Source organism: Oncorhynchus keta, chromosome 36 (genome assembly GCF_023373465.1).
Source record: "Oncorhynchus keta strain PuntledgeMale-10-30-2019 chromosome 36, Oket_V2, whole genome shotgun sequence".
Lineage (NCBI taxonomy): Eukaryota > Metazoa > Chordata > Actinopteri > Salmoniformes > Salmonidae > Oncorhynchus > Oncorhynchus keta.
In genome coordinates, this window is record NC_068456.1 from 19,978,822 (window position 1) to 20,006,190 (window position 27,369).

At 41.2% G+C, this 27,369-nt stretch overlaps 1 protein-coding gene across 8 annotated transcripts in view; it reads right to left on the bottom strand.

The window, feature by feature from the left end:
• ccser2a (coiled-coil serine-rich protein 2a) overlaps positions 1 to 27,369 on the bottom strand; it is a 73,984-nt gene that overhangs the window by 33,653 nt on the left and 12,962 nt on the right. For all 8 annotated transcript variants that reach the window (XM_035754440.2, XM_035754439.2, XM_035754437.2 and 5 more), the window contains exons 3-4: positions 8,447 to 9,773; positions 8,069 to 8,274 (exon numbers count right to left, since the gene is read on the bottom strand). In XM_035754440.2, coding sequence (XP_035610333.1) covers positions 8,069 to 8,274; positions 8,447 to 9,770 — 1,530 coding nt within the window. In that variant the 5' untranslated portion in view covers positions 9,771 to 9,773. The remainder of the gene's footprint in view (positions 1 to 8,068; positions 8,275 to 8,446; positions 9,774 to 27,369) is intronic.

Below are 27,369 nucleotides of genomic sequence, written 5' to 3' on the forward strand. Positions count from 1 at the left end.
AAGCAGCAGCTCTGCAGCTTTGAAGTCAGAGAGGAGGCGAGGATTAGAGACAGAGCGCCGTCAGGAGCTTGCTCTGCTACTGAGAGGATATGTCTCACATGAGAGAAGCCGAGTTAAAATAAAAACACAGCAAATACTAGGTATCTGCAGGAATAAGGAATGAACAGGCCAAGGAGAGAGTAAGTGAAAAGAATAGAAGAGAGAGTGGCTTCGCATTGTGTATTCCAATGTCTATCAGTTACAGCATTTCGGTGGAAATAGCCATTTCAGGTACATTAGAATGAATACAGACAGCCACTCTACAATATGTCTTCCACTGGCTATTTTTAACCAAATGGAGGCTACAGAAGTGTCATTACACTTTTTGATTTCACTTGGTTTTGAGAAACTTACCCCACCAGCGATAGACCTCCTCGGGCTCATTGGGCAGTATTAGGGCAAGCACAAAACATGAACAACGGCTACAGAAACACCCAAATACGGCATTTTAGAAACAGCAAAGCTCCCAATATAGTGTGGCAGGTCTTTAGATGTTGTACATATGAAACCGTGTCATTTCGAACTTTATCCAGACTGTTATATTTCATTTTGTTGGACTCAAGCGTTACACTTCATGCATATGCATGCACTTACATTCTTGTTTCCATTGTGATGATAGTGATGGTTTCTATAGCAACCAAATCAAGCCAAATGAATATTAGCTGTTGCCATATCATTATAGCTCATCTAGGACATATCTTTGCCGATATCCACAAAACAGACAAGTGTCAACTGTCATCTGCAGGATGCTTGTACACACGCAAGCAGGCGGAAGAATGGGAATGTGAACGTATCGCTCAGGTTAAACAAAATATCATGCCATTTATATCCAAAACAGAGATGAATAAAAATGCAATTATAATGCATTAAAACCTCTAATATGAGGGCAGGAGTACTTCTAATTATGAAGCTGGCTGTCTACTGCTCAACAGCAGGCTATAGGAAATCATCAAGTTAAAAACATGGAAACCAAGTGATGTATTTCTCTTACCACACACACACACTTATGTCATATTTAACGTAACACTGCCATCAAGCGGAGTCACAGAGGTATTGCAACACAGCTTAACTAGGATGACTGTGATTTGTTTTGTCTGGGTTCTGTGTTATGAAGCTCTTTTACAACACAGGATCATAAGACATTTGTTAGGTTCATCCTACACCAGATGACAGATCATCATGGCTGGCTGTTGCCTCTTAAGAGACTTGTCTGTCTACACTGAGTGTACAAAACATTAGGAACACCTTCCTACTATTGAGTTGCACACTCTTTCAGCTTCTGAATGGCACACATACAAATCAAATCAAATTTGATTTGTCAAATGCATTGAATACAACAGGTAGACCTTACCGTGAAATGCTTACTTACATGCCCTTAACCAACAATGCAGTTCATGAAATAGAGTTTGGGTGTCAAGGTAAATAGTCCAGGTGTCCATTTGATTAATTGTTCAGCATTCTTATGGTTATGGGGGTAGAAGCTGTTAAGGAGCCTTTTGGTCTTAGACTTGGCACGCTGGTACCGCTTGCCGTGCGGTATCAGAGATAACAGTCTATGACTTGGGTGACTGGAGTCCTTGACCATTTTTTGGGCCTTCCTCCGACAGCGCCTGGTATATAGGTCCTGGATGTCAGGAAGTTTGGCCCCAGTGATGTACTGGACCGTACGCACTACCCTCTGTAGTGCCTTACGGTCAGATGCCAAGCAGTTGCCATACCAGGCAGTGATGCAACCAGTCAGGATGCTCTTGATGGTGCAGCTGTAATACGTTTTGAGGATCTTTGGGCACATGCCAAATCTTTTCAGCCTTCTGAAGGGGAAAAGGTGTTGTCGTGCCCTCTTCAGAACTGTCTTGGTGTGTTTGGACTAGAGGTCGACCGATTATGATTTTTCAACGCCATTACCGATTCCGATTATTGGAGGACCAAAAAAAGCCAATACAGATTAAATCTGATTTTTAAAATTGATTTGTAATAATGACAATTGCAACAATGCTGAATGAACACGTATTTTAACTTAATATAATAGATCAATAAAATCAATTTGGCCTCAAATAAATAATGAAACATGTTCAATTTGTTTTAAATAATGCAAAAACAAAGTGTTGGAGAAGAAAGTAAAAGTGCAATATGTGCCATGTAAGAAAGCTAACGTTTCAGTTCCTTGCTCATAACATGAGAACATATGAAAGCTGGTGTTTGCTTTTAACATGAGTCTTCAATATTCCCAGGTATGAAGTTTTAGGTTGTAGTTATTATAGGAATTATAGGACTATTTATCTCTATACCATTTGTATTTCATTAACCTTTGACTATTGGATGTTCTTATAGGCACTTTAGTATTGCCAGTGTAACAGTATAGCTTCCGTCCCTCTCCTCGCTCCTACCTGGGCTCGAACCAGGAACACAACGACAACAGCCACCCTCGAAGCAGGATTACCCATGCAGAGCAACCACTACATTACCCATGGGGAACAACCACTACAAGTCTCAGAGCAAGTGAAGTTTGAAACGCTATTAGCGCACACCCCACTAACTAGCTAGTCATTTCACATCAGTTACACCAGCCTAATCTCAGGAATTGATAGGCTTGAAGTCATAAACAGCTGCTGGCAAATGCACGAAAGTGCTGTTTGAATGAATGCTTACGAGTCTGCTGGTACCTACCATCACTCAGTCAGACTGCTCTATCAAATCATAGACTTAGTTATAACATAATAACACACAGAAATACGAGCCGTAGGTCATTAATATGACCGAATCCGGAAACTATCATCTCGAAAAACAAGACGTTTATTCTTTCAGTGAAATACAGAACCGTTCCGTGGTGGCATCCATAAGTCTAAATATTCCTGTTACATTGCACAACTTTCAATGTCATCTCATAATTACGGAAAATTCTGGCAAATTAGGCGGCCCCAAACTGTTGCATATACACTGACTCTGCGTGCAATGAACGCAAGAGAAGTGACACAATTTCACCTGGTTAATATTGCCTGCTAACCTAGATTTCTTTTAGCTAAATATGCAGGTTTAAAAATATATACTTCTGTGTATTGATTTTAAGAAAGGCATTGATGTTTATGGTTAGGTACACATTGGAGCAACGATACACACTGCATCGATTAAATGCAATGCAGGACATGCTAGATGAACTAGTAATATCATCAACCATGTGTAGTTAACTAGTGATTATGATTGATTGATTAATTTTATAAGATAAGTTTAATGCTAACTAGCAAATTACCTTGATGTTAATGGGGCCTGTTCAGCCCTCCTTTTCCTATAGTCCACAATCAGCTCCTTTGTCTTGCTCACATTGAGGGAGAGGTTGTTGTCCTGGCAGTCTCTGACCTCCTCCCTATAGGCTGTCTCATCGTTGTCAGTGATCAGGCCTCTACCTCTGTTGTGTCATCAGCAAACTTAATGAAGGTGTTGGAGTCGTGCTTGGCCACGCAGTCATGGGTGAACAGGGAGTACAGGAAGGAACTAAGCATGTACCCCTGAGGGGCCCCAGTGTTGAAGATCAGCGTGGTGGATGTGTTGTTGCCTACACTTACCACCTGGGTGCGACCCGTCAGGAAGTCCAGGATCCAGTTGCAGAGGGAGGTGTTTAGTCCCAGGGTCCTTAACTTTTTTTATTTATTCTTTTAAATTGAATATCCGAAACATACGATATACTTGCAGTGAAGCCTCTCAACAACTACACCATACCAGTCATCCAATAGACTCCCATTCAGAGCAACACACAGAAGCATCCAGGGTCAATGCCCTGCTCAAGGGCACATTGACAGATCTCCCACCTGGCCAAAAAACATGAACCCTAACACTCCAAGATCCCCCCCCACAGTTCCCAATTAGCTGTCCCTCAACCATTCAAGACCCCTCCCAAACCCCTAAGAATATATATATAAATATATATTAATTAAATATATATATTTAAATACAATTAATTTCATTCTTCACCCCCAAGAATCCCCCAATGCACCAACAACCAAGAGAATGAAGTAAATAGAAAAAAGAAAAAGATAGAAGAAAACAGCAAAGAAAAAATCTATAAAAAACAAAGGACATCAAGGACAATGCCAACTGTATATGTTTGTGTGCATGTCTGGCACTATTACATGTATGTGTGTGTTCTTGTATGCATTTATTTGAATGAGAGTGTGTGTATATATATGTACACAAACACCTGCATGGCATCAGCCTCAGGCAAACTGGCATTAGCTGTAAAAACACTGATCCTCAGGTGTCATTCAAACATACTTTTTATTATGTTTTATTTTGAGTGAGCTTTTCTCTAACGTGCTTATTGGATCTGATTTTAATGGCTAGCATTTTGATGGCCATAACGAATAGATATGGTGACAGTGGACACCCTTGTTTAACTCCTCTTGACAATTCAAAACTCTCTGAGAAGTAGCCGTTATTTACTAGTTTACACCTGGGGTTGCTATACATTATTTTGAGCCATTTTATAGGAGAATTACTGAAATTGAAAAGATCCAGGCATTTATAAATAAAATCCAGTCTTACTTTATCAAATGCCTTTTCAAAATCCACTATAAATACAAGGCCTGGCCTCTTAGATGTTTCATGACATTCTATTATTTCTAGTAGTTGTCGTATATTATCTTCAATGGATTGTCCATGTAAAAAACCTGTCTGATCAGGATGAACAATACCTGGTAAAACCTTTTTAATTCTGAGTGCTATGCATTTCGCTAGTATTTTTGCATCACAACATTGAAGTGTTAGATAGACTGGGTCTTTATATTTGCCATCTGGGTCTTGTTTTAATAATAGAGAAATCAGACCTTCCTGCTGAGTACCCGACAGACTACCATTTCTATAGGAGTAGTTAAAACAATCTAACCATGGAGCTTTTAGTATATCAAAAAAGGCTTGACATACCTCTACTGGTATGCCATCAGGTTCTGGGATTTTTCCAGACTGAAATGATTTAATATCCTCAAAAAGTTCTTCCTCTGTAATTTGGCCTTCGCACTGATTTTTCTGTACATTTGTTAATTTTCCATTTTTTTATATTATTTGGAATGAATTCCTTGCCGTAATCTTCATTCAGTGGGATAGAATGGGACGGAAAAGAGAACATCTGCCTAAAATAATTAGCTTCCTCTTTTAAAATATCATTCAGAGAATCATGGATGACTCAGTCTTCAGTAATGAGTTTCTCCAAATTATTTTTGTTAGCGTTCCTGTACTGGAGATTCAGGAAGAATGTTGTGCATTTTTCTCCATATTCCATCCAGTTTGATTTATTTTTGTAATAGATTACATTAGATCATTCTTGAATAAGTTCCTCAAGTTATTTTTGTTTTTCCTCTAACATATTTTGTATCTCTGTAGTGTCATTTTTATTGCTATCTACATGTACTATTAGTTAGTCTTGTCTCTTTAGACAGAAACTGCTTTTTTATTATTGATGAATATTGAATTGAATGATGTCTGAAGGTACAATTGAAGGTAAACCAAACAATAAGGGGATTTGCTGAACCTGTATTATACTGGAAAAATGCAGTTATAAATTATTTTTTCTTAGTTAAAAATATGTTGTCCTCCAATACACTTCGATACAATTTCCAATATCCCCGTCCTCGTGGAAAATCTATAAGAGTTATGTGAATGCCAATTAAATGATGATCCGATCGCATTCTGTCTCCTATTAAAACTTTTTTTTTACCTTTGATGAAAGAGACAAGAAAGTAGTCAAAATGAATAGCTTGATTAAGTCTCCTCCATGTATATCTCACTAGGTTGGGGGTTTTTAGTCTCCAAATATTAACTATTTCTAATGTGTCCATAATATTTGTGATTTCCTTAAGGGCACGGTGATGATAGTTCATAGAGTGATTACCTTTACGGTCCATTGAGGTACTTAACACTGTATTATAGTCTCCTAACATAATGATTAGATCATTTGTTGCCTGTACATTCAATAAGTTGGTACAAATGTTTTCGAAAAAGTATGGATCATCCTGATTTGGACCATATAGATGAATGAGCCAAATATCTTTTTTGTCCACTTTCATATTCAAAAAGATCCACGTTTCTTGCGAATCATTCCTGACTATTTGCACATTCAGATCAACATTTTTGTTAATTAATATCATCAAACATTTGGAGTTCCTTTGTCAATTTCCTGTAAACAGTATATGTTATATTCCTTTTCTTTTAGCCGCATAAAGACTGATCTTCTTTTTTTTGTAATCTGCTAAACCATTACAATTATAACTGGCTATACTTATTTCCACCCTTACCATAACTAGATACTATTCTCAGTCTAAATTGACCATAATTAGTGCTTGTAAAATTACTGCCATCAGAGGTATTATGACGGTCAAAATTAGAGCATCAAATGTCTGATATTTAGAATTTAAGAAATAGGTTCTAGCAATATCGGTTTTATTCCCTTGCCTGTTTGCCTGTGAGCCAATGCCACAGATGTTAGAAAATTGAGACAAGATATTATGTGTAAAGTAAATCTGAGTAGGTTGGTGTGTATGATATAGGATGTGATTTAGTGAGAGTGTGTACGATGTCTGTATAAAAGTAAGACTATAATGTGTGCTGTCCAAATAAATAATAACTCGGCCAATTTGAATGGTTGAGTGTCTGTGTGTAACATGTAGTGCGTATAGCCTTAATATTCATGATGATAATTGTAATCCATATCGTGTCACCGTCATAGTTGCATTATAATTAACTTTAACATCATTGAAAAACACATCCCAGCATTTCCATAGCAATTGACGTTTCACATGATCATGAAAGACACCTTGCATTGTTCTAGAGACAGCTTCACTACAGCACAAATGTGTTCCATACAATATGTTATTGGAGTCCCCCGTTCTACACCAATCTATACTTCTTTATCGGTGTAACAAATGGCTTTGGCCACATGGTGTCACCCTACATACATGCTTTACTTTGCTGTGTTTGCTCTGAATCACGTGTTCCAAACAAATGCAGCACATCTCAAGGGTGCTTTGACCTAATAGGCCAAACAATGAGGACACAGTATGTTAGATGGACCCTATTCTACAAGGCTTACCAGATACATGAATGTCATTGTCATTGTATCAGTGCAATGATTTATGGCTCAGTTGGATTGTGGGTTCGATTCCCGAAGCCGCACGCATGACTTTAAGTCGTTTGGATAAAAGTGTCTGCTAAATATTATTATTAGATATTAGAGAGAGTCACTCACACCCACTCAGAACAGTTGGCATCCCCAGACAGCTCTCTCCCCAATACACACTGTCTCAGTTGTCTATGCACCACTGTTCGGTCAACAATTCTGTCTTCATGTAATGGTAAACCCCAGAGGAAGGGAAGAAAAGACTAAGCTGATTAACTGTTTTAAATCCCCGTCATTAAGCTCGTTAAACATTCCAGAGCCAATGGCACCGGAACACCGGGAGGAAAACAGAAAGAAACTGTTCGATTATCTCCAGGAGATCATATGTGGCTTGTAAGGAGCTATGCAGACATTCCAGAATCTGGGAACCCCACGGGAGGGAGACCTTGGTTGGGAGTGGGTGGCTGGCAGCCTTGGCATTCACATTCCCTTTCTGACTTGAGTCTTTGTTCTCCTAATCCCTAATTAAGGATTAATTTAACTGAATTTTTAGCAGCGGGATCAATTGATAGAATAAAGCAGGTAGCTCTTGCTGGGAGGACTGGACTGACATAATAGGGTCAAAGGTACACACTATCAGGCCTCTGCTGAATACCAACACTAGTCAATCTGATGAATTAACTTTGTACTGTACTGTGCATCATACAGAATTGACAGTATGTTATTACTAGTCAGTGATACTATATGAAGTGTATGCTAAGCAGAAGACAAGACAATTGCTGACAATAAAACAGTGTTTTTCTAAACAATGACAAAATATTCTCCTGACGCTCTCTATGTTCTGACTGTATCTGACCAGCCAGGTAGATATGGGTGTTTTCGTGTGTATGAATTTGGTACCCTGGGGCAAACCAAGCGTTGACTCACCATGCTGTTGAGGCGGTCTGAGTCGTCATAGCTCTCACATGGCTGTGTTCTGGGTCCCAGGGGCTCCAGATCCTCCTCGTCCCACATGTAGGTGCCCCCCGAGCTGTTGGAGGGGGACAGCTCCAGAGACGAGCCCTGAAGGAAGTCTCCCCTCTCTGGGGGCAGGATGTCAAGGGCTGTCCTTACCCCAACTTCCTCCTTCCGCCCTGCACAGGGGACACAAACAGGACAAACAGTTCATACGGTACATTTTACTGACTGTCAGGAATTATGGGACTGAAGCAGTGTTATAAAAGCTCTAGAGTGGTTAATCGTGGCAACTAGTAGTAACAAAAGAAGATACGATTTCAGCAGGTGTTTTTAATTTGTTTTGCTTACCTGAGAGGCCCATCTCATTCCAGTCCATGGTCTCAATCAGGAAGCTCCGCAGGCGGGTCTGAGTGGCAGTACTACCTCTCGTCCTGTTGTCTGGGACATCCCCATCAGCCAGGTTATCAAAGTCATCCAAGAACTCCTCGCTGGTGTCTCCTCGAGAGAGCGATGAGGCTGAGGAGAGAGACATGTCCTCTAGCCCCTCCCCTGTCCCCCTGAGCTGCCCCCCTGAGGTCCTGTCGCTGTCACTAAGGGGGTCTGGAGTGAGGGTGAGGGGGGGTGACTCTGCCCTATTCCCGTCCCCCACTCCTCCAGCCCTGACCTCCCCCTTCACCCTCCCTGTAAACAGGGGTTTCTGCTGCTTGACCTGGCCAGGCCGTGTCAGTCTATAGCCCAGAGCAGAAGGCTTGTTCAGAACACAGTTGGGGAGAAGAGGTTTTTTCAGGGCACTAGGGGTTGTGGAGGGGGAGCCGGCTGAAGAGAGGCTCCTAGGATACTGAAGCCCCCCCTGCCCTGTCCCCAGGCCGAGGCCCATCCCCAGGCCCTGCCTCCCATTCGACAGCTGGTGGGGTCTGATGTGGTTGGTCCTGGGTGGTTGTAGCTGGGTGTTGGCTAGAGGCTTGGCCAGCTCCACTGCCCGGTTAAAGGAGAAGGAGCGTGCCATGGGCAAGTTGGTCGGGGACGGGATCTGCTTGAAGTGGGTGAAACTCTGCGAGCGCACCATGTTGTCCAGTGTGAGGGACTTGAGGCTGTCACTGGACTGGGACAGGCTATCTCTAGAGCTGCTGCGCGGGGAGCTGGAGCTGGCCCGTGGCCTCACCAGCCCTAAACCTGACTGTCCTGAGCCATCAGTAGCTCCATTTTGGCCTAGTTTGGGGCCTCCACTGAAGGAGGCGCTCTGCCCCTGTCTGGGCCCTGCCTTGGGGCTGGTCTTTGTGACTTGGCGGGGGATGGCCCTGGGGCTTGAAGTAGATGACTCAGACGAACCAGAACTCCTGACCCTCTTAGGGGTGGATGGGGACGGTTTCTTGATCTCCCTCCCCCATGTGGAGTGCTGAGTCTTGGGCTTGTCCCCTCCCTCCTTTGGGCATGCATCATCTTCAAGGCTAGTGGGGGTGGTTGGAGTACTGCCACCGTCTTTCCTCCATTTTAGAGAGAAGGAGGAGGCACGGACCACCCCATTGGGTCTTGCTGGGGGGGTGGTCTTGCTGTCTTGGGGTGAAGGGGTGGTTCCATTGGGCAGGGGGCTGGTGACCCCCGTGGTGGGGCGGACACCGAACTTAGGCAGTCTGGACACCATGGCAAGCTTGATGGGTGTCTTCTCTTCCATCAGCTGCCAGCACACAGAGAGAGAGAGAGAGAGAGAGAGAGAGAGAGAGAGAGAGAGAGAGAGAGAGAGAGAGAGAGAGAGAGAGAGAGAGAGAGAGAGAGAGAGAGAGAGAGAGAGAGAGAGAGAGAGAGAGAGAGAGAGAGAGAGAGAGAGAGAGAGAGAGAGAGAGAGAGAGAGAGAGAGAGAGAGAGAGAGAGAATTAACAAAAACACAGAGCAAACTAGAATGCTATTTGGCCCTACACAGAGAGTACACAGTTGCAGAATACCTGACCACTGTGACTGACCCAAAATTAAGGAAAGCTTTGACTATGTACAGACTCAGTGAGCATAGCCTTGCTATTGAGAAAGGCCGCCGTAGGCAGACATGGCTCTCAAGAGAAGACAGGTTATGTGCTCACTGCCCACAACATGAGGTGGAAACTCAGCTGCACTTCCTAACCTCCTGCCCAATGTATGACCATATTAGAGAGACATATTTCCCTCAGATTACACAGATCCACAAAGGATTCGAAAAACAAATCCAATTTTGAAAAACTCCCATATCTACTGGGTGAAATTCCAGTGTTCCATCACAGCAGCAAGATATGTGACCTGTTGCCACGACAAAAGGGCAAGCAGTGAAGAACACACACCATTGTAAATACAACCCATATTTATGCTTATTTATTTTATCTTGTGTCCTTTACCATTTGTACATTGTTAAAACACTATATATATATATATATATATATATATATATATATATATATATATATATATATAATATGACATTTGTAATGTCTTTATTGTTTTGAAACTTCTGTATGTGTAATGTTTACTGTTAATTTTTATTGTTTATTTCACTTTATATATTCACTTTATATATTATCTACCTCGCTTGCTTTGGCAATGTTAACACATGTTTCCCATGCCAATAAAGCCCTTGAATTTAATTTAATTGAATTGAGAGAGAGAGATCAAAATTTAATTTCTGTTGCAAATTCATACTTTCATGCATGCGTGGATGTGGCGGTCCTGGGCTGGTGTGGTTACACGTAGTCTGCAGTTGTGAGGATGGTTGGACGTACTGACAAATTCTCTAAAACAACGTTGGAGGAAGATTATGGTGGAGAAATTAACATTCACTTCCCAGGTAACAGCTCTGGTGGCCATTCCTAAGGTCAGCATGCCAATTTCATTCTCCCTCAAAACTTGAGACATCTGTGGCATTGTGTTGTATGACAAAACTGCACATTTTAAAGTGGCCTTTTATTGTCCCTTGCACAAGGTGCACCTGTGTAATGATGATGTTATTTAATCAGCTAGTTGATATACCACACCTTTCTAGTAGATTATATTGGTAAATGAGAAATGCTCACTAATAGGAATGTAAACAAATTTGTGCACAACATTTTGTAGAAATAAGCTTTTTGTGCATGTGGAAAATGTAGGAGAATTTTTATTTCAGCTCATGAAACATGGGACCAACACTTTACATGTTGCGTTTATATTTTTGTTCAGTATATATACAGTATGTTGTAGCAGTGAGACAGACAATGACATGATGTCATGATTCCTAGATTAGTAATAATTTATTTGGGTCAATGACTAGACTGGAAACCGGCATTGACACAAGGATTCCGGCCCTACTGCGTTCTGTGTCGAGCGTGGCAGTCTGGCACAAGATCAAAGCTAATGTAACAGTATAACTTTAGACCGTCCCCTCGCCCATACCCGGGCGCGAACCAGGGACCTTCTGCACACATTAACAACAGTCACCCTCGAAACATCGTTACCCATCACTCCACAAAAGCCACGGCCCTTGCAGGGCAAGGGGAACCACTACTTCAAGGGCTCAGAGCAAGTGACGTAACCGATTGAAACGCTATTTAGCGCGCACCACCGCTAACTAGCTAGCCGTTACACTAACTCATTGGTATTTTTTTATATGCAAGTTGAAAAGAGTAAACATTCTGGAGTCAATCCCTGATAGACAGAATCTTTTGTTGGACTGTACAGTACCAGAAACAATCGTCTGTTATTTTACTATTTCAATATCAGCCTTTTCCTCTAAATCTATAGTGTTGATTTTTAAACCACAGACAATGAAGAATGAACTTTGAAAGATATTTGGCGGACTTTCCACATTGTCTTCTCTATTCATTACCACTTTAGATATGCTTCAATGGGACCTCTGGTCCCCCCCCCACACACTTAACAAAGCTGAAGAGTTACAGCTACCTTATCATAAAAACACCAGAGCGCCATAGGCTTTATGATATCACAGAACCATAGGGCATAATAGTGAATCATATTTGGTTCAAAGGGAAGGGGAAGTTTTAGGTTCTGCATGTAGTATAGCTTCCTTTTCTTGCAGCATCTGGTAAAGAACCTTCATCTTCCTTATCCAACGGTTCCCCATTCCCAGACTCATTACTACTCATCTGGATCAGCTCCAGAACAAAGGCTGCATTAAAGCAGCACACACACACACACACACACACACACACACACACACACACACACACACACACACACACACACACACACACACACACACACACACACACACACACACACACACACACACACACACACACACACACACACACACACACACACACACACACACACACACACACACACACACACACACACAGAGGCACAAAGCAGGTCACTTCATATTGACAATAATAAGGGCTTTTGTAAAGACCTTGCTGATGCTGATATACGTGCCGGTCCCCTTAACCAGGTCAGAAGGTTGTGGAGGAGGGGAATTTGCATGTCTGGCTTATCTGACACAGGAATAGTGGGACAAGTATAGTCCATTTAGTTTATGAGCATGGATAAACTGCTACACGGTGTCGATCATCCAAGGGCCATGCTGACTGGCATCATTGTTTTTGTTTTTTTAATTGTCCATCATCAGATAAGTCCCTTCAAAGGGGAAATTCCAGATAGTTATGGGAACTATAGCGGCTTAAGAGGAAACTCCTGGGTAGTTTTAGTTGGTCAACTTAAGACTATCAGAGCATAATGGGGTAAAGAAGAAATGTGTTAATAGAAGGAAATAGAATTTAAAGGGATGTGTTGGCCTGAGTCCCAATCCCACAGTGCAGCCATGTGAGATGTGGATATCAGAACCTGGGGGTAAGATGCCAAGAGGGCTTGGCCAAGTACAGGACAGGACCCCAAGTAGGACACTGAGGCTGGGACTCAGGCAGCTCAGTCAATACTGAATGGAGGATGGACGTAAGCCGTTGGTGAGTTTAGGCCTAACTCCATTATCCTTCAGCTATAAACATTCAACTCAAATAATGAATGCAGCCTGGGTGGTGTGGGCAGTATATTGACAGACTCCAGTCAGAAGCCTGTCAAAGAGACACCATTGCCTGTAATAACTAGTAGTCAACTTCAAAAATAAATCATTCTAGAGGACTAATATGTGTTTCCATAGTATTCATACACAACCACAGAATACGGGGTGCTAGTTAACCTAATACATAAGGGATATCTACTGCTCTATTGGTAAAGGGAAATTCCACAGTAACAGGGACACTGAGACTCAAATCTTTCACATAAAAACTTATGTCAAACAAAAAACAATAATTGCAAAGTTAAACAAACCATGCAACTCTATGCACAATAATACATTTTAACAATTTCCAAAGACATTTTTACAAAAACACATTTACTTTAAGAACAGTGCAGATGCAAAGTCTGGTAACAAAACTGATGACAGTAACAGCACAAACTGTCATTCTGTACTGTTCTTCAAGTAAATGTGATTATAAAATTATCAGTGGACATTTATTAAAGTAGTCCTTGTTTAAAGGCCCAAGGCAGTCAAAAACTTGATTTCCCGGTGTTTTATATATATTTCCACACTATTAGGTTAGAATAATACTGTGAAATTGTGATAATGCCCTTTAAGTGTACGAGCTGTTTGAAAAGAGCCACCTGAAATGTCTGCCTGCTTTGGAGGGATGGAGGTTTGGCCTGCCTTGTGACATCACCAGGCGGTTAATTAGTCAATAGGCCAATAAGAAAGACCGTTCCAAACCTCTCTGTCAATAACAGCTAGTTTTTATTTTTCCCTCTCAGACAGTCTTGCTCTTAGATTAGAAACTATTTTATGTTTATTTTTAACCATTTTAATTGAAAGCAATCAGTTCATTGTTACCCAGAAAGGATTTAATCAAATATCATTTTATTTGTTACATGCGCAGAATACAACAGGTTACTTACAAGCCCTTAACCCACAATGCAGTTTTAAGAAAATACCTAAAGAAAGTAAGAAATAAAAGTAAGAAATAATTCAAGAGCAGCAGTAAAAGAACAATAGTGAAGCTATATACAAGGGGGTACCGGTACAGAGTCAATCAATGTGCGAGGGCACCGGTTAGTCGAGGTAATTGAGGTAATATGTACAGGTAGGTAGAGTTATTAAAGTGACTATGCATAGATAATAACAGAGAGTATCAAGATCCCACAAACTAAGGTGGAAAACAGGCTGCCTAAGTATGATCCCCAATCAGAGACAACGATAGACAGCTGCCTCTGATTGGGAACCATACCCGGCCAACAAAGAAATATAACACATAGATTGCCCACCCTCGTCACACCTTGACCTAACCAAAATAGAGAATAAAAAGGATCTCTAAGGTCAGGGCGTGACACCTTTAACTTTGCAATAATTGGTTTTTGTTTGACATACATTTAGAAAACTCAGAGTCTCAGTGTCACGCTGTTCCCGTGGAATCGCCCTAAACCGGTGATGGGCAACTGGCGGCCCCACTTTTGGCAAGTTAGTGTAGCGGCTAGCTATCTACACTTGTATTAATTATGGTCAAATCACTGACCGAGGGGCCCTCATTGATTTTGTTAGTTACTCTCACTCAGAAATCTAATTGTCTCTACCCCATGGCAAAATGTATACGATTGCAGGAAGTTAGCTGTAAAACTGCACATTTTTCTCTCCACCCCATGACAAAATGAGTAGAATTGCATGAAATGTGTTATAAAATTCCAAAATCTGCTCTCCGCCCCATGGCAAAAGATTTAGAATGGCAACAAACTTGCTTTAAAACTGCCACATTTTCTCTACACCCCATGGTAACATACAATTGCAGGAAATTAACATACATTTTTTCCTCTCTGCTGTCAAGAAGAGGTCCGCTAAAATTGTTGGTCGCAAGGTGGGGGGCCAACGCTATCAAAATTGCCCATCCCTGCCCTTTTACATTGATGTGCCACTTCCTATTCTTGAGTAAATCATTGTGTTTTGGACCAAAAACCTACAGAAGTGTACGTAAAACTAAAGGATGACATTGGGCCATTAATCCACAAAGCTGGTTTGTGTGTGTGTGTGTGTGTGTGTGTGTGTCTGGGAACACTGACCTCACACTACACATTGACCCACATTCCCACACGCACACACTGTGCCATCACCAGCCCAAACTGACACTGCAATGTAATAGAGAATAGAGTTGCTGCCAGCCTCACTAATCTGCCTTGCACACGCACACACTCTTAGAAATCAGGTCAGTCACTGGAGACAACGTAGCCAAAGCCTCTTTGCCCGGACGGGGGGGGTTGTGGGGAGGACGGGCCTATACGCGACGCACTGCTGTCATAGTTCAATAACCTCACCCAGGTTCCATTCATATCCAGAGTGACACACGACTACACCCTGACGCAGCTTCGGCAACCATCTTCAGCTGGCCAGCAAGGCTGCCAGATATGTGCGTACTTATCCTATAACCCCCCCCCACACACACACACACACACACACACACAACCATACTGTATCTTAAATGTATTTATTTCAAGAATATTCACACCAATAATTGAATTACCAAAACAGAATCAATAGACTAGTAACTGTAAAATACAAAATTTTTCTGCTCTGTAATGTACGATATACACCCATTCACCTGAACAAAATTGCTAACAACTGCTGCTGTACTGAAGGCATTAACTCATTGTCCTCACAGCTTAATTTGTGGCCTGCACTAAGACCAGTACAAACATGTTAGCACAGCCTCATTAAACAGAAACAAATAGCAACTGTAATCAAACAGGGCAACTGACACACATCCAGTATATGAAGTTCATAGAGTCAGGGTTACCAACACACCATCTGTCACTCACTCAAAGCTCCTACATTACCCCCTCCCCCAAAGCATTGTGGTAAATAAACATCCCTGAACTAACACACTATACCACCTGCCCTTCTATCCACACTCATCAAGTCTGATGAAACCTCGCAGAGATCCAGTAATCCAGGGATGTATATACAGTTGAAGTCGGAAGTTTACATACACTTACCGTGGGTTGGAGTCATTAAAACTCGTTGTTCAACCATTCCACAAATGTCTTGTTAACTTCTTTGGGGTAGGGGGCAGTATTTTCACGTCCGGATGAAAAGCGTGCCCAGAGTAAACTACCTGCTACTCAGGCCCAGATGCTAGGATATGCATATTATTAGTAGTTTTGGATAGAAAAACCTCTGAAGTTTCTAAACTATTTGAATGATGTCTGTGAGTATAACAGAACTCATATGGCAGGCAAAAATCTGAGAAAAATCAAACCAGAAAGTGGGAATCCTGAGGTTTGTAGGTTTTCCAATATACAGTTTCTGCGGGGTCATATTGCACTTCCTAAGCCTTTCAACAGTCTTTAGAACCTTGTTTCAGGCTTCTACTGTGAAGTGAGAGAGAATGAGAGCTGATTGAGTCATGGGTCTGCCAGAAGGCCATGTGCTCAGTCAGGCGCGCACCAGAGTTAGCTCCGTTCCGTTTCATTTCTAAAGACAAAGGAATTCTCCGGTTGAAACATTATTGAAGATTTATGATAAAAACATCCTAAAGATTGATTATATACATCGTTTGACATGTTTCTACGAACTGTAATATAACTTTTTTGACTTTGTCTCGACCTAGTGCCTGCGCATTTGGATTACTGTACTAAATGCGCAAACAAAAAGGAGGTATTTGGACATAAATTATGGACTTTATCAAACAAAACTAACATGTAGTGTAGAACTGGGATTCCTGGGACCGCATTCTGATGAAGATCATCAAAGGTAAGTGACTATTTATAATGTTATTTCTGACTTTTTGTTGACTCCATTACATGGCGGGTATCTGTATTGCTTGTTTTGGTCTCTGAGCGCTGTACTCAGATTATTTCATGGTGTGCTTTTTCCGTAAAGCTTTTTTTAAATCTGACACGGCGGTTGCATTAAGGAGAAGTATATTGTTAATTCCATGCATAACAGTTGTATTTTCATCAACATTTATGATGAGTATTTCTGTAAATTGACGTGGCTCTCTGCACTTTCACCGGATGTTTTGGAGGCAAAACATAACAACGCGTCAATGTAAACAGAGATTTTTAGATATAAATATGAACTTTATCGAACAAAACATACATCTATTGTATAACATTAAGTTCTATAAGTGCCATCTGATGAAGATCATTAACGGTTAGTGATTAATTTTATCTCTATTTCTGCTTTTTGTGACTCCTCTCTTTGGCTGGAAAAATGGCTGTGATTTTTGCACCTAACATAATCGCATGCTTTTGTCGTAGCCTTTTTGAAATTGGACACTGTGGTGCGATTAACAACAAGTTTTACTTTAAAATGGTGTATAATACATGTATGTTTGAGGAATTTTAATTATGAGATTTCGGTTGTTTGAATTTGGCGTCCTGCACTTTCACTGGATGTTGGTCAGGTGGGACATTAGCGTCCCACGTACCCTAGAGAGGTTAACAAACTATAGTTTTGGCAAGTCGGTTAGGACATCTACTTTGTGCATGACACAAGTCATTTTTCCAGCAACTGTTTACAGACGGATTATTTCACTTATAATTCACTGTATCACAATTCCAGTCGGTCAGAAGTGTACCTACACTAAGTTGACTGTGCCTTTAAACAGCTTGGGAAATTCCAGAAAACGATGTCATGGCTTTAGAAGCTTCTGATAGGCTAATTGACATCATTTGAGTCAATTGGAGGTGTACCTGTGGATGTATTTCAATGCCTACCTTCAAACTCACTGCCTCTTTGATTGACATCATGGGAAAATCAAAAGAAATCAGCCAAGACCTCAGAAAAAATATTGTAGACGTCCACAAGTCTGGTTCATCCTTGGGAGCAATTTCAAAATGCCTGAATGTACCACGTTCATCTGTACAAACAATAGTATGCAAGTATAAACACCATGGGACCACACAGCTGTCCTGTAGCTCAGTTGGTAGAGCATGGCGCTTGTAACGCCAGGGTAGTGGGTTCGATTCCCGGGACCACCCATACGTAGAATGTATGCACACATGACTGTAAGTCGCTTTGGATAAAAGCGTCCGCTAAATGGCATATATTATTATTATTATTATTATTATACCACTCAGGAAGGAGACGCGTTCTGCCTCCTGGAGATGAACGTACTTTGCTACGAAAAGTGCAAATCAATCCCAGAACAGCAAAGGACCTTGTGAAGATGCTGGAGGAAACAGGTACAAAAGTATCTATATCCACAGTAAATCAAGTCCTATATCGACAAAACCTGAAAGGCCACTCAGCAAGGAAAATAAATATAAATATATATATGCCATTTAGCAGACGCTTTTATCCAAAGCGACTTACAGTCATGTGTGCATACATTCTACGTATGGGTGGTCGCGGGGATCGAACCCACTACCCTGGCATTACAAGCGCCATGCTCTACCAACTGAGCTACAGAAGGACCACAGAAGGACCACAAGCCACTGCTCCAAAACTGCCATAAAAAAGCCATACGATGGTTTGCAACTGCACATGGGGACAAAGATCGTACTTTTTGAAGAAATGTCCTCTGGTCTGAAGAAACAAAAAATGTAACTGTTTGCCATAATGACCATAATTATGTTTGGAGGAAAAGGGGGAGGCTTGCAAGCCAAAAAACACCATCCCAACCGTGAAGCACGGGGGTGGCAGCATCATGTTGTGGGGGTGCTTTGCTGCAGGAAGGGCTGGTGCACTTCACAAAATAGATGGCATCATGATGAAAGACAATTATGTGGTTATATTGAAGCAACATCTCAAGACATCAGTCAGGAAGTTAAAGCTTGGTCGCAAATGGGTCTTCCAAATAGACAATGGCCCCAAGCATACTTCCAAAGTTTTGGCAAAATGCCTTAAGGACAAAGTCATGGTATTGGAGTGACCATCACAAAGCCCTGACCTCAATCCTATAGAAAAGTTGTGGGCAGAACTGAAAAAGTGTGTGTGAGCAAGGAGGCCTACAAACCTGACTCAGCTACACCAGCTCTGTCAGGAGAAATGAGCCAAAATTCACCCAACTTATTGTGGGAAGCTTGTGGAAGGGAATGCTGAAATAAATCATTATCTCTACTGTTATTCTGACATTTCACATTCTTAAAATAAAGTGGTGATCCTAACGGACCTAAGACAGGGACTTTTTACTCAGATTAAATGTTAGGAATTGTGAAAAACTGAGTTTAAATGTACTTGGCTAAGGTGTATGTAAACTTCCGACTTCAACTGTGTGTACACACACACACACACACACACACACACACACACACACACACACACACACACACACACAGTCAAAAGTTTGGACACACCTACTCATTCCAGGGTTTTTCTTAATTTTTTACTATTTTCTACACTGTAGAATATATATATTCTCTATAAAATGTGTATGATTTAATTGCCAAAGTAATACTACGTGGTGGGTGTACCTGTAAGTGAAATCTCTAATGTAGTGTCTAATGTGACCTACATAATCCATATCAAACAGATTAGACATACAGCTCAGACATGGCCATGTCTTAATGTGTCCTCCATTAAATCAGAGTGCACTGCAGCTGCATCATCATCTGTTTAGAGAGTGGATCTTTCCTTACTCCCGTATGCGTTTGGAGAGCTTTTGATTTGGCAGTGCAGCTTTCCGGAACGCATTTCCGACCCAGAGGCTACAGTTAGCACTTGGCAAAGATACAGCAAGCCTAGAAAATGGTTTGAATTGTGCAGGACAAAATACAGACAGTATAGACGTTGAGTTAGATAATTGAGTTTTCTTGTTTGGCATTTCTGTAATGTTTAGAGTTTAAATTATTGGGTGATATGATGTCCCGACAAGCAGTGGAAGAGGGTCAAGGAATGGAGATTGTATAAGCAAATAATTATTACTTACTCCTCTAGCAAATCTCTCTCTCTCACACACACACACACACACACACACACACACACACACACACACACACACACACACACACACACACACACACACACACACACACACACACACACACACACACACACACACACACACACAGCCTCGAATCAGTCCACGTCCCCTTGAAATACAGACTAGCATTCTTCAAGAGCAACAGGATGGACACAGATAGCACATGACAGCTCCTGGGCTGTGATCAATTGGGAAGTGGGTTTACGCATGAGTGCATCATACAGCAGCCGTCCCGGCCCCCATCTCCAAAACCCCATGCTGCCCTGCTATAACCCTCCCCACGCCCTTCAGTCTCCACTATCTGCCGATAGGTCTGAGTACAGGAGCGACCAATAACTACTAGGCCTTCCTCTCTGTAGAAGTATCTCTCTTCTATCTTCATCTCAAACACAAACACAACCAGCCAACCTAGGGAGCCTCTGTCTAGATACTAAGAGCTAGGTCATAAGGGCGGTAAGCAATGAAGGAGGGAAGAGATAGGAAAAGCGAGGGGGAAACTGGGTTATCATGCTGTATCTTCTTTCCATTAACGGGCCTTGGCACTGGTTTCCAGTAGGGCCGGGATGATACCAGTATGACGATACTTGTTAGTATCATAGCAAGGAAACAAAGCGCAAAGCAGAAATAACGTCTTTAGGAAAACAGCCCTAATGTTGTAAAAATACATCATTATGTTGTCATCCAGAGTCACGTGTTTATTTTCCAAGCTCTAGCAGACAATATTTTATGTATAAAAGGTTTTTAAATTACCAAAGTTTGGTCTGCTTCTTGTTATCATTTTTGTCATGGAAAAGAATACTGGTATCTACTGTAACCTCCTAGTTTCCAGGAGGTTACAGTAGACCATGGCCTCTCCCAAGTCCTCTCTCTTCATCCTCTTACTGAGCAGAGCTGAGCCAGGCTCCACAGTTTGCTCTCTGCACTGCAGCCTCAGTAAATCTAACTGTTATCGGACTCTTAGAGTGAATCAATTTCTCTGATCATTTACTCTACACCATCAGTTTGATGGGCAACTGGTCCCATTCTCAGACATATGCCTAGAAATAGAGAACTAGAGCTTTCCCAGTGGAGGTAAACTCACAGCCCCCCAAGCAACACAACCCTGTCAGTCTAACCCAGATGCAGTAGTTCATCCATATCTGGACATGGACTCCTTCCACTGGCTCTGCAAACAGAAGGCTGTGTAAAAAAGAGACATCCATTGGTGTTTCTCAAACCCCGATACATGAAGCAGATGGTTCGCTGAAACTAATTTAATCAGTTCTCAAATGCAAGTTGTACAATCGGAGGGCCTTAAAGAACAATTGCGTGCCAGTCCTTGGAAAAGGGTTGAGAAACACTGCCTCAGTGTAGTGTAACCGCCCTCCACCATTCCCAAAGGGATCCCAAACTAGCCATTAGCTGATGCTAATTGAATAAGACAGCGAGGAAAGCTACACTGAGGCTATGCTAACTAATGAAAATCGAATGCGTTAGCAAAGCTATACTGATGCTACGCCAAGTGATGCTAAATGATTGAGAGAGCATGGAAAGCTATGCTAGTGCTATATTCTAACAAGCAAATCAAATGGATGAGGAAGCGTGATGCAGGATAGGATTCCATTACCGTGCTGCACTGCACGTGGTGCTCTATCAGAGCAACACATTACACTACACTATGCCACCACCCATCTCTCACAGTGACTCAATGACAGCAGGGGACATCCCTGTAGACATTACAAGCAGCACTTTGCTTTCCGCGGGAATAATACATTATCTTTGCAGTCCACCTGCCTTGACACCACAAAGTATTCTAGTTACTCAAGTTCCCAGACATCAATGTTGAAAGCACAGTTAGATACTGTTTAGACATTCAGTACAGCTCATGCATTTTCTCCCGTGTCTTACTGTCACCCAGTTGCGATATTGCTACGCAAGGACACAGAAATAACCTTTTCAGTTTCAGTTGGCTATGTATTCAGTCTGACTGTATACAGCATGTGTGTGAGATTGGGTGGGGAGCTAAGGGAGAACTGAAAGGGGCTTTCAAGGGTCCTTTAGTATTTGATGGGGCGTCTTTTAGGAGCCAGGTTAGAGATGTGTAGCATACTCCACACAAGTCTCTCACACAAGGCAGTGTTCGGAGCAATGAAAGTGACAGTGGCAAAGTTAGAGTACTGTAAATGAAAGAAAGGGTACCTGCCACCAAGAGATCATTCACACACACTTTACCCAGAAAAAGGCTGCTGTGGCATTTCTCAGTGTGAAACTAGTCACAAGCACACAACTGTCACTACTAAAATAAATATCAACTTGGCAATAGCTATGAGAACCCATTTTAGAGGGCTCAACAGACACATTTCAGAGGGATATCTGCCAGTAAACAGGATCTGTTATCGTTCTATTAAAGGCACAGTGTCAATCAGTGAAGCCTGCCGAGGGGAGGACGGCTCATAATGCTGCTGTAATTGAGTAAATGGAATTCCATTCACTCCTTTCCAGACATTATTATGAGCAGTCTTCCCCTCAGCAGCTTCCACTGGTTTCAAGTTGTTACCCAGTCAGCCAGACATGCCCAGTAAAAAATAAGAACTATTGAGAATGTTCATCAATAGCCACTCTTTACAAGTGTCTGTTGATGTCATACACCATTTTGATTCGCATTCAACCTTGGCTTGTTTTCACATCACATTTATTCTAGCTGCAGAATGGTTCTCGACCATTGATGGCCTGATAAATCCTCCCCCTGCAAAACCTATGTGAACTTTCCTCCACATCTAAATGTGATGAGTTTGCTGCATATTTCAGAGATAAGATGACACCCATTAGGCTGGGTATCAGTCAAGCAAGACCTGAAGTTTGATGACATGTGCCCTAGCATATCACGCAAAGACACTATGGATTACATTTCCGTGGTTGACACAAACCTGCTCAGGAAAGGGATTTCTCAATTTGAGCCGTTTACCTGCCTTCTCGATCCTATCCCCACCACCTTCTTCAAAACAGTTTTTAACTGCATATCTGAAGAAGTGCAAACTATTGTTAATCCCTCCCTGTTAACAGGCGCTTTCAAACCCACTGCACTAAAAACCTGCTATGGTGGATTCTTCAGGTATTAGCAATTTTCTCCATCCTTAAATTCTCAAGCAAAATTCTGGAGCAATTGGTTTTCAAACGGCTAAATGATAACTTTATTTTTGAAAATCCCCATCTGGTTTCCGGGCCCTCCACAGCATAGAGAACCCCTTAGTTAAAGTGGTAAATGAACTTAGATCCAATACAGATGCCAAACAGCTCTCTGTCCTTGTATTCTTGGATTTAAGTGCTGCATTTGACACTGTTGACCATGATGTCCTTCTGGACAGAATGTAGAGATGGGTTGTCCTCTCCGGTCCAGTTCTAAATTGATTTAGGATGCATTTAACCAGTCAAGAGTTTTTTGTCACCCTTGGTGAACATAACTCAGAGAAAATACATCACATGGCGTTCTACAAGGTTTGATTTTGGGTCTGGTACTGTTCAAATCAAATCCAATTTTATTTGTCACATACACATGGTTAGCAGATGTTAATGCGAGTGTAGCGAAATGCTTGTGCTTCTAGTTCCGACAATGCAGTGATAACCAACATATGTTACCCCTTGGCAGCGTTATCAGAAATCACAGCATTGATTTTCACTGCTACGCAGACCATACACAACTTTACATTTCTGTGTCACCAGAGGATTTTAGCTCCAAAGATAAATTATTAGACTGTATTAGTGATTTAAATACTTGGATGGCTCACAACTTCCTCCAGCTAAATCGAGACAAGACCGGGGTACTTATTGTTGGAGCCAAAGTACAGAGAGAGAATCTGGCCACACATTTTATTTCACGCCAATAAAGATAGAACCCCAGTTAAAAAGCCTAGGTGTTATTTTATATTCCTGAACTCAATTTCGAATCACACATTAGTAATGTGACCAAAATTGCTTTTCACCAACTGAGGAACATTGACAAGGTGCGTCCGTTTCTCTCTCAGGTTGCTACAGAGAGGCTCATCCATTATTTTTTTACTAGCAGGCTTGACTACTGTAATGCTCTCCTGTCTGGTCTACCAAAATAATCCTGCAAAACATATAGAATGTTGCAGCATGGGTACTGACCAAGACCAGGCGGAGAGCACACAATACACCGGTTTCAAGGTCTACACTGGCAGCCTGTGAGTTTTAGAAAGAATTTAAAGATGAATTTATTGTTTTTTAAATCAATCCACAATTGTGCACGCCAATACATGTCAAATCAAATCATATTAGTCACATGCGCCGAATACAACAGGTATTCAGGTACCTTACAGTGGAATGCTTACTTTCGAATAGGCGCCCTGTGTGAACATTTTATGAAACAGTGACATATATTCTGAATGACCTAAAATCATAAATCCAATATTGTTCTTTCAGTCAAGCCAACCCAAGCTTCACTCTGCAAGTAGGCTAATAGTAGGCCTACTATTGAAATGAAGCTGTCACCTGAGGTCACCTATTTTGGATTCAAAACGGCAAACTTCGTCAAAAGGTGACTAGTTTGCATCCTTGATTACAGAACAACTTTATTGACCTGAAATTAGTGCTGATTGCAGGTAAAAATAAAAATAAAGTATATGTTGTTCTCTAGAGTGCATACAAATAACACTAATGATTTAAGCACATGTACTTTCGATGGTGTCCATATTGATCGTCTCCCTGCTTACAAATATCTGGGCATATGGATAGATGAAAAACTGTCTTTTAAAAAGCATATTGATGAGTTAGTTAATGGGCCATAAAAATGGGCTTCTTCTATAGAAATATCACTAAATAGTAGAAAGGAGATCATTCAGTCGACGTTCCTATCAGTCCTAGACTATGGTGACTTCATCTATATGAACGCAGCTGCCACTTCATTAAAGCAGTTATATGCAGTTTATCATAGCCCACTGCGCTTTATTAAGGGAGACAGTTTTAGCACTCATCACTGCATTATCTACCAGAAAGTTGGTTGGCCCTCTTTGATGCCACGTAGGTTGATACATTGCTATGTTTTTATTGATAAAGCCTTTCTACAAGAAGACCCACTGTACCTAACATCATTACTAAACTTACCACACCCGGTCTCAGGGACAGCTAACTCTGGAAATTCCTTTGGTCTTTACCTAGTTAGGTAAATTAGCGTTTGATTTTCTTGCACCTCATTTGCATAACAATCTTCAAAATGTTCTTAAATTTGATGTTCTGGTGCCTCTAGGGCAATTCAGAAGGTTTGATTGAGGACCTTATTACTGATGAGATGAATGTGTTAGGTTTTTATGACAGTGTTTTCTTCTTTCTGCTTGCATTTTGATGTGTGTATTTTCTGTAATGTACAGTATGTAATTCAGAGCTCATCTGTAAAAGAGAGCTTGGTCTCAGTATGACTCCCCGATCAAATAAAGGTTCAATACAAATGTCAAAGTGGAATTCTGTTTTTACACATTTTTACAAATGAAAAGCTGAAATGTCTTGAGTCCATAAGTATTCAACCTCTTTATGGGGAGCCTAAATAAGTTCAGGAGTATAAATGTGCATAACAAGTCACGTAAGTAGCACAGACTCTCTATGTGCAATAATAGTGTTCAACATGATTTTTACCCCACACATACAATTATCTGTAAGGTCCCAAAGTTGAACACTGAATTGCAAACACAGATTCGGACAAAAAAAAGACCAGGGAGGTTTTCCAATGCCTTGCAAAGAAGGGAACCTATTGGTAGATTGCTTACACTTTGGATGATGTATCAATACACATTTAACATTTACATTTAAGTCATTTAGCAGACGCTCTTATCCAGAGCGACTTACAAATTGGTGCATTCACCTTATGACATCCAGTAGAATAGACACTTTGCAATAGTGCATTTAAATCTTAAAGGGGGGGGGGGGTCACTACAGTTGCCGGAGAGGAAGGAAACCGCTCAGGGATTTCACCATGAGGCCAATGGTGACCATTACAGATATAAATGGCTTTGATTCAAGAAAATTGAGGATGCATCAACAATATTGTAGTTACTGCACAATACTAACATAAATGGCCGAGTGAAAATAAGGAAGCACGTACAGAATAAAAATATTCCAGAACATATATCCTGTTTGCAATAAGGCACTAAAGTAAAACAAAAACAAAACGTGGCAATGAAATGTCCTGACTACAAAGAATTATGCTTGTTGCAAATCCAACACAACACATCACCGAGTACCACTCTTCATATTTTCAAGCATGGGAGTGGCTGCATCATGTTATGGTTATGCTTGTCATTGGCAAGGACAGGGGAGTTTAGGCATAATCCTAGAGGAAAAGCCGGTTCAGTCTGCTTTCCAACAGACACTAGGAGACAAATTCACCTTTCAGCAGGACAATAACCTAAAATACAAGATCAAACCTACACTGGAGTTGCTTACCAAGAAGACATTGAATTTTCCTGAATGGCCTTGTTAAAGTTTTGACTTAAAATCTGCTTGAAAATGTATGGCAAGACTTGAAAATACCTGCCTAGTAATGATCAACAACAGAGTTGACAAAGACTGAATAATACAATTTATGTGCAAATATTGTACAATCCAGGTGTGCAAAGCTCTTAGAGACTTACCCAGACTCACAGCTGTAATCACTGCCAAAGGTGATTCTAACATGTATTGACTCAGGGGTATTTAATTTTCAATATATTTGCTAACATTTCTAAAAACAGGTTTTCACTTATATAGTATTGTGTGTAGATGGGTGAGAATTATTATTTTTGAAATCCATTTTTAATTCAGGCTGTAAATGTGGAATAATTCAAGGGGTATGAATACTTTCTGAAGGCACATATTCATTCTCCTGTTCTATTGGTTTTCTTTAAACTTTCTTTCATTGTCTAGCAGCCAAAGGCATTATCCTAGTCATATTAGCAACCCATGATAGTTGTTGAATCTTAAAATCTCCCCTCTTTCAATATTTCTCATTTCCATCCCTTTCCATAAAACTGCTTGCATGAGCAGTGCGCATTTCAGAACGGTGTTTATCTGCACATTTTGGAACATTCGCCCATAGGCCTATTGATATGCGCACATTGCTGCACTTAAATACATGGATGTCTCATGGTATAGTGGGGTATGCAAAATGGGTCACCTTTGAGGAACTCCATCTCTTGAATGTTTTGGCATTCAGGTCCAAAAAGTAGACAAACATGTATGGAAGGTTTTGTTGAATTAAAAGGGATGCTGTTAAAAAGTGCTTGAATTCATATGGATCTACCATATGTCTCTTGTCAATCACTGCTCCCCTCCAGGCCTCCAGAGTGTTGCTGCGGTCTAAGGCACTACATCGCAGTGCTAGAAGCATCA